The sequence below is a fragment of the Labeo rohita genome, chromosome 20 (assembly GCF_022985175.1).
Source record: "Labeo rohita strain BAU-BD-2019 chromosome 20, IGBB_LRoh.1.0, whole genome shotgun sequence".
NCBI lineage: Eukaryota > Metazoa > Chordata > Actinopteri > Cypriniformes > Cyprinidae > Labeo > Labeo rohita.
In genome coordinates, this window is record NC_066888.1 from 6,554,919 (window position 1) to 6,570,054 (window position 15,136).

At 33.7% G+C, this 15,136-nt stretch overlaps 1 protein-coding gene across 1 annotated transcript in view; it reads right to left on the reverse strand.

Annotated features, from left to right (window-relative positions):
• Nucleotides 1–1,412: 1,412 nt before the first annotated feature.
• Nucleotides 1,413–15,136, reverse strand: part of LOC127183371 (uncharacterized protein C14orf132-like) — a 33,523-nt gene continuing 19,799 nt past the window's right edge. Inside the window, exon 2 of the mRNA XM_051139388.1 lies at nucleotides 1,413–6,143. Coding sequence (XP_050995345.1) covers nucleotides 5,913–6,143 — 231 coding nt within the window. The 3' untranslated portion in view covers nucleotides 1,413–5,912. The remainder of the gene's footprint in view (nucleotides 6,144–15,136) is intronic.

The window sequence follows — 15,136 nt, forward strand, 5'->3', positions numbered from 1 at the left end:
AGTTTTTCAGGCGAGAAAGTAGTTGTTTTGTACAGTGTACAGTTTGTTAAAGATAACTTCTATTTGAGAATTTGCTTCGATGTTTTCCAACAGGTGAGCTCCAGATCGTCAGCGGCCGTTCCGTGCTCATAAACCTGCCTGAGAGTGCCTCACCTCAGCCAGATCTTCTAGAATTTGCCACTGGCTCTGATGTCTCTATAGTGGTTAAACATGAGATATAATTCATAATTCAGGTAAATCTAATAGGCTCTATTATGTGTTCCAGAGAAGATAGTTTTGGCAAAATCTCATCGTTTGTGTAAATTCAATGCTGTATATCAAAGCGCTGCCTTTGTACTTTTGACTGAATTGCCTAGCAACTTTTATGGTGGCTGTTGTTGTTGATGATGATGATTAAATACTATTATTCAATAAATAATAGTAGTATTTAATAATAGTGTTTCATATTAAGTAATGTTTTTTTGTGAATACAAGACTGATCTGAAGAATGAATGGTGTGTCAGATGTAGGTACATTAATCACACTTGCTCAGTCCATCTCTTTCTCTCATAATACTACATAATACAGTGAGCTTTTAATACAGTAATACAATAAGCTTTCAGTGAAGCAACTCAACGTTTCTTCGTTACTAGTTCTAAAGTGACATTTTCGAATTAGTAATAGAGGCTTTGTCTCAGCTGTTCAACTGAGATTTGAATCTGTGGTGGAAGGAAGTAGTTCTGCACAAAAGAGGATTTTTAAAGACACTCCATTGTTGGTTATATATTTACAACTCATGGCGTCGAACTGTTATATAAATGCAACAACACACTCATAGGCGTGAGATATGGCTGTATATCGGCACGCTTTACCTACGGCCGAATCACACCCGTGCCGATATACAGCTATAACTCACGTCTAGAAGTGTGATGTTGCATATATATATATATATATATATATATATATATGTGTGTGTGTGTGTGTGTGTGTATACATAATTACTTATTTATTGCAAAATTTACAATTGCTCAAAGTGCTTCACTTATTTTGCAATAATATAGGCTAATAGGCTAATCTGTTTAGAAATGCATTTTTATTGAATTTTTAAATGAGCCTTCAAATATGTTTACTTTTATGGAGATAGCTCAGTACTAGACATTCAGTAACATACACTAAACCAATAAACTTTGCTTTCAATATCTTCCTATTTGGAGATCTTTAAACTCTTTTTTTCATTAGTTAACAACATACTCTAAAATGTTTTAGTGGTGCTTATGCAGAGTTTTCAAAACTCGAAGCAAGGGATTCATGGTACACTAGGCTATCTTTAGTGACAAGAAAATATTCAGGTTAAAGTGTCAAGGTTTAGTTCAGTGTTATCATCAGAAAAGATGAGCAGATTTGTTATCATAAGTGTATGACAGTCGCACATCTGGTGTTTAATGAGTCGTTTAATTCAACAGTGGTTTTTCAATACAAAATGAAACATTTTTGCAGTGCAGGTGAAGCAGACTTGCGCTGAACACACCTGTGTTCATTTGCTACACTAGATTTGAGGCCTCTATATAAAGACCTCTCAACATCAACAGACAGGACTTTTACTAAGAATCGTAATATCTACACGTTTTTTGCCGAGCAGAAAATTGTGATACTTCGCAGTACACTTCTAAATGAAGGTTTACTGTGGTTTGAAGATTGTGAATCGCGCTGGTCTAAATAACACATGTTCCTCTATTAGGAACCGCAATGGTACCAGCAAACTGCAGTTTATTTCCTTAATCGAAAAGAGACTTTGAAGGACATTTCAAAAGTCTTTCCAATTAGGCTGTATTATAAGCCATAATTAACAATCAGCGCTTCATCAAACTTCATTGTGGCAGTTAGAGTTTCTCAGTGAAGTATTTTTACATACCGACGTGAGACCTTCCAGTCCATAAATCGAAGTCTTTGATAAAGTGAAGGCCATTTCTCTGTTCAGCATATATTCAACTCCATTTCTTATAGTGCAATCCACTGCAGAGAAGATGATAGATGATCATCTTGGCTTGGTCCCAGTCCATTTCATCCCACTGAACCATAGCTAAAACCGGTTCATTATGGTCAGCCTTATAAATAAGGTCCAAAGTCCATTGATCAGATCAATACAGTGACCGTCACAGTCTGAAAACTGTTCGGTCAATAACGACTCAATTAGTAATTGTCCCTCAGGATTTACAGTGAAAATACTGAAGATCTGACTGGTTTGTAAAACTCAACTGGTATGAAATAACAACTTCTTTTTTTTTAGTTTATAGTTGGTTATCTGAAAATGTTTGGCAGTTGCATGATTAGGGTTAAAACAGAAATGACCGATCTAAAAAAAAAAAAAAAAAAAAAAAAAAAAAAAAAAAAAAACACCAGCAGTAACAAATGATGGGAAGCCAGTGTTCCCATTAATCTGCTTAACAATTTAGCTTAAAGGATTAGTTCACTTGCAGAACAAAATATTCCTGATAATTTTCTCACCCCCATGTCATCCAAAATGTTCATGCCTTTCTTACTTTAGTCAAAAAGAAATTGAGGTTTTTGAGGAAAACATATAGGATTAGTAGACTTCAGTGGTGGCCAAAGGGTTGAAGGTTCACACTGTAGTTTCAGTGCAGTTTCAGTGTTTTACACAATCCTAGCCAAGAAATAAGGGTCTTATTGTGAATCCAAAATTTCTGAGGGTCTGTTTACACTAAGTGCAAATAGCCGGCAAAAGCTGTTTACGCTAACTCCGCCCACCAACGTGTAATGGTGATATTCAACATTACAAACAAATGAATATTGATCACAAGCTGCAGTGGCGTCCATTGTAAAGCGAGTGTCGTAGTCTTTCTGGACATGACCTACCCGGGTTCGAATCTGCCTTTTGCCAAATTTATTTTTTTTCTCCTTTTTTAAATCTCATATCACATAATAAATAAGGAAATAATAATAATAATAATAATAATAATAATAATAATAATAATAATAAATAAATAAAAATAATAATAATTGAAAATAAAGTTAGGGTTACAGTAGATGTAGGGAGGACTTGGTGAAATCCATTTAATAATTTGAATTAAAATTATAATTTACACTCAATTTGTTACCATTGCATTCTGTTTTATAATGTAGCCTACTGCAATACTGAGGTAATACAGATAATAATACAGATAATAGCCTCTATTTGCAATAAGTAGTATAAATAAATCCTGCTATTTTAACGTAGTGTAAATAGAATCTACAGCTATTTGCACTTAGTGTAAATAACATATAGCTAAAAAATACTGCTATTTGCACTTAGTGTAAATAGCATCAAATGCTAAGAAAATAGGCTATTTTCTCTTAGTGTACATAGCCTCTGTTGCTATTTGCACTTAGTGTAAACAGCCTTTATCGCAAATAACTATTGCAAATAACCACTGCCTAAACCACAAATGCTCATCTTGCACTAGTTCTGCAATATGCGTCTACGTCTCCGCACATTAGGTAATCATGTCAGAAAGGTTAAGCGAGGTTTGTTCTTCAGCTGTGTACTTCGGTTCAAAAAGTTTGGGTAGGGCCAAAAAATACATCTCTTTTTCTCCTTGAACTTCAAAATAATCTGACAGTGTTGTTTTTGTAAAGGGTGTTTGATTTTCTTTGCACATTTGCTTTGTAAACACTGGGTCGGTACTTCCGCCTACGTTATGCGTGACCTTTCCAACGTGATTGTGTAATGTGTGAGGTCGAGCTAGTGCAAGATGAGCATTTGTGGTTAAAACATATATCAATTTATTTATTTATTTATTGGAAATGACTGATCGTTTCACTAGATAAGACCCTTATACCTCAGGTGGGATTGTGTAGAGTCCTTTGAAGCTCCATTGAAACTGCAATATGGACTTTCAACCCATCCAGGAATGTTTTCCTCAAAAATCTTAGTTTCTTTTTGACTGAAGAAAGAAAGACATGAACATCTTGAATGACATAAGGATGAGTAAATGATCAGGAAATTTTTGTTCTGGAAGTGAACTAATCCTTCAAATTAATAGTTCACCCAAAAATGAAAATTTGAAGAAACAATTACTTACACCCAAGCCTTCTGAAATGTACTTGAGTTTGTTTCTTTATCAAAACAGATTTGAAGAAATTTAGCATTGCATCGCTCGCTCAGCAGTGAATCCTCTGCAGTGAATGGGTGCTGTCAGAATGACAGTCCAAACAGCTGATAAAAAAAACATCACAATAATCCACATAACTCCTAAACATCAATTAACATAATGATAAGTGAAAATTTGCATTTTTGAAGAAACAAGAAACAAATCCAAATTAAGATATTTTAACTTTAAACTGTCACTTCTAAACCACTTATAATCTATAATGACACTTCATCCAGTGAAAATCAATTCCCTGTCATCTTTTCACATCAAAATGTACTGATACAATTGTTTTGGTCTGTTTTCGCTTGTAAACAGTGCTTGATCTGTGCATATTTCTCTCCTAAATCAGACGAGATGACTTTTTCACTAGTTTTCATATTTTAGTTTAAAAATGTCTTGATGGATTTGTTTTTTACAAACAACAACGTTTATAGTTGAACTGGAGTCGTGTTGTGGATTATTATGATGTTTTGATCAGCTGTTTGGACTCTCATTCTGACGGCACCCATTCACTGCAGAGGATCCATTGGTCATCAAATAGCGTAATGCTAAATTTCTCTAAATCTGTCCCTCATTTTAGATGACCTGAAGATGAATACATTTTAAGCAAATGTTAATTTTTGATAGAGCTTGGTTTAACCTAGTCAACTATCTTCTTTAGAAAGACCATGTTGGTCACCGAACCAGATAAAATTGTTGGCTTCATCTGCAGATTAAGGGTTTGAAACACTCCAAAAAAGACACCATTTAAATAAATTAAGTAATGAACTAATTACTAAAAAAAAGGCATGAAATAAATCTCTTCATATGCATGTTTGTTTGGACAGTTGCTTTGCGCCAGCGGGCAGTGAAGATGTTTGCAGGTGTGTGATGGTGGGATAAGAAGCCGCAGCCGCTTTCTCCCAGACATCATGAAACAGTCACCATAGCAACACCCACATTTTACGCTGAGCTCATTAAAAACAAAGCTTTGACCTCTACCAAATACAAGCTAGGCCTGTCACCCTCAACCAAGGGGATGGAATGATTTATCAGTATAAAATCATGTACTAGTATGCAGGCTTTAATTAAAATCAAATGTTAACCTGAACCTTTCATAAAATAAAGTGGTGATTTTACTACGCGAAGATTTAAGAGAAGAGATTGTCTCCAAATGTACATGTCCTGGGGCCAAAAAAAAATGAGTGTGTATAAATGTCCCATGCGTCAAGAAGATTTTAAGTGCTTTTATCGCTTATTATCTCTGTTTCTGACCAAAGTAAAAAAAAAAAAAAAAAGTTTTCTAATCTGGGCACTTACATTCTGAACTTCCTGTATTTACATTATTTTATGGTTACTTGTCCAAATTAGGTTTGGGAATCATTTCAACTTTCTAATCACTGCATTAAAAAGGCAGTTGGATGACTTTCAGAGAGTAGCGTTTGCCCTCTAGACATTTAAAGCTTAATAACAACATTCGATATTACACACTAAAAGCAAAAACGTATAAATTATTTGGCAAAAGTCTGGCAGTATTACTTTCTCAGGAAAAAAAACACCTCATGTTACACTTATTTAGCATTGAACAATCTAAAAGGTTTGCAACATGAAAATTACAATGAATCAAAAATGATTTCTGGAGCTTCTAAGTACCGTTCTGCGTAAAAAACAAACAAACAAAAAAACAACCAAATAAACAACTAACACCGTGTAATTTTTTGTTGAAAGACTGCACACACTGTTTGTCTGATGAGGGGCCCAAGGTCCTGTATTTGAGGGACTCAAAGTCGAACATGTCTCCAAAGTTCAGAACGTGAAGGCGTAGACGACGCCCACCACAACGATGTTCCCGATGGTGGCCGTGATGGCGATCCACAACCAGATGGCGTCCCGGGACATGGGCTGCTGCTCCTCCTGTTGATTGTGAGCTGCCAGAGCGGCGGCGTGGACGCTAGCAGAGGAGTTGAAGAGAGAGTGATCCGTGCTGTAGTCATCGTGAGGCGATGAGTCCATGAAGGCTCCTGTCATCACTGGGATCTGATGATGGAGAAGAGATGAGGTCAGACGGATGGGCATTCAACCAAATGATTCCATCTTCTACATCAGTGGCACTCTGATGTGCATCCTGGTCTGGTTTTACAGACATCTTACAAAAGTCTCACTGAAATCACTGCTAGGCACAATTACAGCTCAGGAGACAATGGAGAAGTGCACTTAGATTGCTTTATCCTTAAAAGAAACTCTTAACAATAACAGAACCAAAAGGGGGTTTTCACAGCCTTGCCATAGAAGATTCATCAACCATGCAAAGGACATATACATGTAGATTTGATTAGATTTATTGCAAATAATAAAATGACATTAACACTAATTAATTTTACTAAGTTTTGTATATGACTGTATATGACTACAGTAAGTGCATTACCTTATTACTGATTTTGATAATAAAACACATACTACTGAAAATATAATACTGATTAAATATATACATTAAATGCTATAATGAGTTGCTCTGGATTTCTGTCAAATAAAAGTAAGTGCATATTCTAAAGATCTGCAGGAGAAATTCGAGATCACTCTTTTGGTTATCATTGTCATTTTATTTATTTTTTGAGGTGTCTAACTGAATGTAACTAAACCTATTTTTAAGATGTATCACAAGGTTTACTAGTTTACAGAAATAAATTGTCGCCTTAGAATTATCAGGTTCTATCCGCATTCTGAGCACTTTTGAGATATTGAGCTTCAAAGTTTTTGCATTCCATAGACTTCTGTAGATACAACCATTTTTGTTTTCTAAAAACGGCCATGTACACAGCTTACAAAAGAAACATCACATAATGTAAATACGTTGTCACTAAATAAGAATATGTGAATAACTCAGTTTTGACAAAAATGTCAGACAGAACCTTATAATTCTTTTCATAAATGTACATAATTTGTTTTCAATCCATTTTCATTAATTAAATTAAATTAAATTCAATTAAATTTAATTGAATTGAATTTTAATTAAATTAGTTTTTACCCTGCAAACATACAAATCAAAAGCAGTTTTGTTTCAACAAATAAAATATGATGAATTATGTTGTTTAAATAACTATGAATTATATCCCAAATAATTTAAAATGATAAACAACAACAACAAACATTTTGTGAAATGTAATTATTTTATTCACTATTTGATTATTATTATTATTATTATATGCATCACAATCTTTTCTAGTTTTACATAAATAAATGCATAACTTTTCATAAACGTACATAATTTAATTTAATTTAATTTGTTTTTAACCTGCACACTTACATATCAAAAGCAGTTTTGATCATTTAAAATAAACAACAACAACAACAAACTTTTTGTGAAATGTAATTATTTTATTCACTATTTGCTTATTATTATTATTATTATTATTATTATTGTTATATGCATCACAATCTTTAGTAGTTTTACATAAATGCATAACTTTTCATAAATTTACATAGTTTAATTTAATTTAATTTAAACTTTCAAATCAAAAGCAGTTTTGTTTCAATAAATATAATACATTATGCAATTTAAATAACTTTGAATTGTATCCCAAATAATGTCAAATAATACAAAAGTTACATTTAATTATATAACTATTATTGTAATTAAAATAATTATTATAATAATTATTTGTTCATTATTTGCTTATTATTATTATTATTATTATTATTACTATTATTATCATGCATCACAATCTTTACTAGTTTACATAAATAAATGTGTAACCTTTTTTAAATGTACACAATTTTAATTCAATTAAACTAAATTAAATTGAATTTAAAATTAATGTTTAACCTGCAAACTTTCAAATCAAAAGAAGTTTTGTATCAACAAATAAAATATGGTAAATTGTTATTTAAATAACATTTATGTTAGTCACTATTTTATATTATTATTATTATTATTATTATGCATCACAATCTTTTACTATTTTACAGAAATAAATGTGTAACTTGTCATAAATTTACACATTTTAATTTAATTAATTTTATTTAATTTATATATATATATATATATATATATATATATATTTCACATCTGTGTTCATTAATCAAATTTCCCTGAAAATACTTCACAGCACACAACCGTGTCTAATGCCCCTTGGCCCTAAAAATGGTCCTATTTAGTAATTCACAAAGCAGAGCTGTCATTTGCATAAGCTTCACAACAAAGTGTCTAACGAGTCGCATGTTGACAATTAAAGCGAGACCGTGAACAACAGTGAATAACAATTCGGGCTATTTCCAGAGACGTGTCTGGTCTGTTTCAGGGCTGATCAAAACCTGCACGGGGCAGCAAAGAGTCTGACAGCCTCCACTGAGCTGAGATGAAAAGACTCTCACCACCAGGGTAAAAATATCACAAAGAACCCAGAGACGGCCAATTCCTCTCCTCTCTATTCTGTCTGACATGCACACCTGTCTGTGCTTGCGGTTTGAGGTGTTACACCCTTACAAGCTGCACGCTTCACACATACAAAGACAGATCCTTGTTCTTTTTCACTATGGCAACTGGTGACAGAGGAGAACAAGGAATGATGGAGGCAAGGATGCTGGGAATGAAGAAGGATGACAAACTTCACTGTGTATGAGCGGCTACCAGTGAACCATCATGAGTGGGTAAACAAAATCAAAGAAAGCAGCGTCTGAATCATCCATCGTGCAGTATAATTGTTTATAATGTATCATTTCACTCATGGCTGAACACTTTTTAATTTGTATCTACATATTCAAAGCAATTTCAGGGAGCACAAACTGCTCTTGCAGAAACAATACACTCAAATAGGACTAAGGTATGTTTACTACACTGTAAAAAATGATTATTCGAAATTGTAAATAAAGATTATCGGAGTATGTTTTAGAAGAAAACACAACTTTAGTTATTCTACTTCAGTATTGCACATTTAAAGGGACAGTACACTTAAACACTAAAATGTACTTATCCTCAGGCCATCCAAGATGTAGATAAGTTTGTTTCTTCTTTAGAACAGATTTGGATAAATGTAGCATTACATCACTTGCTCACCAGTGGATACTCTGCAGTGAATGGGTGCCGTCAGAATAAGTGTCCAAACTGCTGATAAAAACATCATAATATTCCGAAAGTAATCCAAATGGCTCTAGTCCATCAGTTAACATCTTGTGAAGTGAAAATCATTCACAAACATGTGTATATAATATATTGTAAATTCAAATATATATTGAATATACAATTAATAATTCAGTATGTCATGCTGCTGTGTATTTCGTCAGTTTTGATAGCAGTGTTTTCCATTTTGCTAAAGGAAACAGCACACTTGAACAGCTGAATTACAGTCAAACTGCCAGGCTTACATTAAGACTAGGAAAGCTGAGTAGAATATGAGGTTTTCATATTACTTAAAATGACACCATTTCAGAACTACTTTCTATTTTGAGATGTTATGTTGATTTATGACTCAGAAGTCAGTGACTGGCTGATTATTGGAGTCTGTGTAAAACTGAGGCAACTGAGCAGCAATCGATACAGCAGTGCACCTGCTGCTTCTCACGGACAGAATAACTCCATCAATCTTTAAAGAGAAAAACCTTCTCTCATCTTTTCGAAACATAAAAATGGACATAGACATAAATAACAGTGCTACTAAATAAATCAGCACAAAACCTTTTCCACTTCTGTCTTCATATTAAAGGTTTCACACTCTCAGAAAAAGACGTTCTAAATCGAACAACAACAACAACAAAAAAAATCTGTCATTATTTGCTATCATTAATAATTACTATTTCATACTCTGGCTATGCTTTTTAAAGGGGTCATGACATAAGAAATCAAATTCGCCTTGATCTTTTGGCATATAAGAGGTCTTTGTACCATTAAAGCATCCTTCAAGTTTCATAGCTTGAAACCTTCTTCTCATTATAAACAAAGCATTTATTTAGTCAAGCTCCAAAAATGGCTCGTTTGGATTTGAAGTGCCAACGTGACGTTGTTTGCATAAACACTGCCTCCGGAGCAAGGCATCAACGAATAGCCATCTTCTTACCAGAGGCCCCACCCACTAACACTCAGCTGCTTAACGGCTGACCCTTGATTAGGCTGAATGCGAGTGTCATGTCACGTCAAAAGTAGGTTGAAATTACAATCACTCCTGCTAAATGACTATGAATTTAACGATAAAAGACTGTAAACATGCTACAGTAAAAATATTTTAAATGGTTAATGGTAAACTTTTACATTTTTGCATTTATTAAATTATTAAGAGTAAAATATGTAACGATAGCCCCTTCACTTTATATTTGAAATACATTTTAGCATTTATTATGGATTAATTGCAGCTATATTTAAATTATATATTTTTTACACATGGTTAAAATATGTTTACTGCAGTGGTAACTACAAAACCTATAGTTGAAAACTTAGTTTCATAAGGGGCTGCCAGTAAGGGGCTGCCACTGAGCATTTTATGTGTGCTGTTGCACACATAAAATGCAACCTTTTTATTCTGACAGTGTATGGTTTATATTAACATTACCACAAAATAGAACATGAGCAATGGACTTTAAACCTTAATTTAAATAAATGTAATTGCACAAATTATGTAGGCTACAATTTCAATTTGTTTATTGTGAAATTACTCAAACATGTTTTTTTTGTTTTGTTTTTTTTTCTCTGTCCTCTAATAAGCATTGTTCTGGGCTGCCATTCCGAAAACCATCAATGCTTTCTTATGATACTTTTGGGAAACACAGCCCTGTTTGAATGCAGTGTCAGAAGTGAGTGAACACTCTCTGTGACTGATTGGTTCTGTCTTGCAACATTTGCATGGTTTCAGATGAGCAGGAAAATAGTTCTTTCCTGCACAATATTCCCTATATATAATGCATATTGTATGCATTATTTTTTGTTAAATAAACAAAATTACTGGAAAATAAAACACGCCTTAATATTGATATTTTTTATTTGAGTATCGATATTTTCAATACTTGCATCAGTATCGATATATCAATACTTCAGAATCGATACGCCCATCCCTATTACAAAACAAATTTCAGTACTTCAATAGGTTGGTACATTAACATTATATCAGTTAATGAAATTTTGGTATTTAACTGTAAATATAAGTTAAAATTCTAAAACCGTATTTTTTTTTTTTTACACTAAACAACCACTGCTGCAGTTTTTTTTTACCATAAATGTTTTTTTTTATTTTATTTAATTTTTTTTACAGTGTATTTTCTATTTATTTTTTTTTTACAGTGTATCTTGTCTATTGGATAAATGGTGTGAAAGAACATTCACTTTGGCACGTTTGGTTTAAACAGCTCACTCGCGTTTTCGTACAGATATCAGAAGGATCCCAGCATAAGGAACAAGTGGATAGGTTATTTTTATCCCGGAATGTCTGAGGAATGTCCGGAGCATTTTTGTTTTGTAAATGAGGCACAATGTCTTGGAGAGTTCACAAAGAAACATTTGAAAAATGAAGTGGTACTAGATCTGACTGCAGCTGCATCACAAACTGTAAGTAAATTATTTTATAATGCTTTGTCTGGAAATGACGGTTTTATTTTGATCATATTGTTAGAACACTCACATGCAGTAGCGAGGGAGCGTTGATACTGTTTCCTATTCAATGACATAACAAATCATAACAGTGGCCAATTATTAACAAGTCTTACAGGACCTGCCCCTTAAAACAGCTTGTTTTAGACAGAGAGTCAGAATAAGGGTTGAAAATGATTATTTTTCTAGGGACGCTCCCTAATAGTCAACTAACTAAAACTCAGTCTTAGTCTCTGAAAAGTGGCAAAGTCACACAGTCCATGGCGGACAGATTGTGAAGTCTATGTGGTAATACAGTACATCAAGCAGAACATCCAAACGCTCACCTATCATTCACTGACTTCAAATATAGGTTTTAATTTGAAAGATGTATGTAGTAACAACTTTACATGGTCGCTCAATCTAATGTTAATAGAAAAATGTGCACTATTGAACTGTCTGTGCGGAGTGTGGAGGCTAAACAGTAGTGCAATCACTGCATGACAGATGGAGGCGCCGGTGCGGTCACTTGCTCTTACTCCACTTACTCCATTTTTGGTCATACAGAAAAAAGTAACGCATCTTTTGAATCTGTAAAGACTCTACACTTATTTGTGTGCGCTCAGAATAACAACCAAAATGTTGCGCTTTTGTAAAATAATAAACGCAAACAGGATGCACTTTCTGCTGTCTCGGTCTCTGTGAACTTGACCGCAAAACTTTGAAACTCTGTGTATTCCTTCCTTACAGACATAAAAATATATCTATAGAGAGTGAAATGTCTGCTTTCAAATGAAAGAAAAATACAAAAATAAAAAATATATCCGCACATCAAAACGAGATGCCAAATTCAAAGTCCATTGAACAAGAATTTATTACTGAAGATTTACATAGGAGTGACAACAAAAACTAAAGTGCACAAACAAAAAAAGTGACTGTGCACACACAAACAAAAAGCAAACATTTCAGTCCTGACTGGACTATCTTCAGTGCTACAGTTTCAAGCAATGATTGGCTAACATTTAAGGAGATCAAGGCACACAACAGAGACTTCAGATGATGTACAAACATTATTTTTGCTTTATGTTATTGGCACAGAATTTGTTTATATTTTTGACTTGCTTTCAAATGAACTAATTTAAATAGAAAACAAATATTCTCAGCTTATGAAATGTGCATGCAGGCTCATCACTACTGCAGAGAGATGAGTCAGTGCCGACTTCATCACTTAAACTGAAAACAAAGAAAGTGCTAGTTTATCAATAACTTAGTAAAACAGTCTTAGTAATGCAGTCTACATAATTCATGACTATAATATCTGGCGGTGTGTTGTGGCAAGCTTGTTTTGTGCGCTTGAGCGCTTATTATATGGGATTATTTTTGTGCCAATAAGAATGAACGTAACTTTATAAAACTGAACGTAACTTTCCAAGAAACGATCAAAAATATGCCACTGCAAAAGAAGAAAAACACAATGAAAATGAAAAAATGAACTCAGTCGCACAAATTTAACATGCTCTTCAAATATGCTTCATTCTTTGTTAATGATTTTCAAAGAATCGTTTTCGCGAATCATGCATTCTGAATGCGTTGCCACGGCTTTCGCTTACGCTTTGCAAATTTTCGTTTGCTGTTTTGCCACAAACCTCTCGTGGGGGCGGGCTTAACAGCGATCTACTCTGATTGGCTAATGAGCTTTTGATGGACAGTTGCTCTCTGACCTGGAAGCACAGACGGTGACGTCAGTGGCGCTCATATTGGAAAGTTGTATTAATGTTATTAGTATTTCACCTATTATTAGTATTTCATAACTTTCATTTATACAGTTATACTTATTATATTTAAGGACGTGTCATTGTAGTGCAGGTATCAAACTGGTCTTTATATTCTACAGCAAGGCATTAATCTTGGTGCAGATGCTGCATCTGCAGCTGTACATAACATCCTTGAAATTCTTAACCAGTCGCTCATATAAATATAAAGACCAGTTTGATACCTGCACTACAATGACACGTCCTTAAATATAATAAGTATAACTGTATAAATAACATAAAATAACATCAGCGCATTGCAAACTTGTGAATAACAACAATAACCCACAAAATAACTGTTGCACACTGTACATGAATAAAACTTTCATCGATGTTATTGATTAACGTTACTTTAGCAACACAAACTTACTTCAAGCTGCCCTGAGGGACAAGCTGAGGTGGAAGATGATGCCGCTCCGTGTCTCTCCTGGGAGCTCATCTTTAGAAACTAAGAGACGACCGTAGGTGAAATACTAATAACATTAATACTTAATATAAACAAAGCACGACGTATTGCACACCGCAACAACTTTCCAATATGTGCACCACTGACGTCACCGTCTGTGCTTCCAGGTCAGAGAGCAACTGTCCATCAAAAGCTCATTAGCCAATCAGAGTAGATCGCTGTTAAGCCCGCCCCCACGAGAGGTTTGTGCCAAAACCGCAAACGAAAATTTGCGAAGCGTAAGCGAAAGCTGTGGCAACGCATTCAGAATCCATGATTCGCGAAAACGATTCTTTGAAAATCATTAACAAAGAATGAAGCATATTTGAAGAGCATGTTAAATTTGTGTAAATTTGAGTTCATTTTTTCATTTTCATTGTGTTTTTCTTCTTTTGCAGTGGCATATTTTTGATCGTTTCTTGGAAAGTTACGTTCAGTTTTATAAAGTTACGTTCATTCTTATTGGCACAAAAATAATCCCATATTATTAGGCTATATAGGCAATTAAAGACACATTAATATGATCTATATGGTTTATTAATTAACGTGTGACTAATAGTCAACTAATGCTTAAAATGAACGACCACTAGTCAACCAGAAAAATCTTTAGTCAAGGGCAGCCCTAAATGTTTCCACATATATATATATATATATATATATATATATATATATATATATGTGTGTGTGTGTATATATGTGTGTATATATATATATATATATATATATATATATATATATTTTTTTTTTTTTTTTTTTTTTTTTTTATGTGCAACAGACTGGTTAGTGTGAAAAAGACTAACTGACGTTTAAGCTCTCATCCACCAGGAGTGTTCAATCAGAGAAGCTTTACCTGATTTGTGAACAAATTATACTTTTGAATTTAATCTTTTCAGTCAATCAATTGATCCAATGCACAAAACCAGCCTGAAAGATTTACTAATGGTTCAGAATGATTCGGCTTTGAAATTTTACTTAAATCTTTTACAATATTAAAGGGGTCATCAGATGCAAAACTTACTTTCACATGTTGTTTGAACATAAATGTGTGTTTGCAGTGTGTGTACACAACCACCCTATTATGATAAAATCCAACCACTGGTATTTTTGCAACCTTTATAAGAAACCCTTTTTCAAATAAAGCCATTCTCAGCTTGTGACATCACACCGACAAAAGACGCTTCCACAATAGTTGATTGACAAGACTGTCTTAACTTAGACCTGCCCT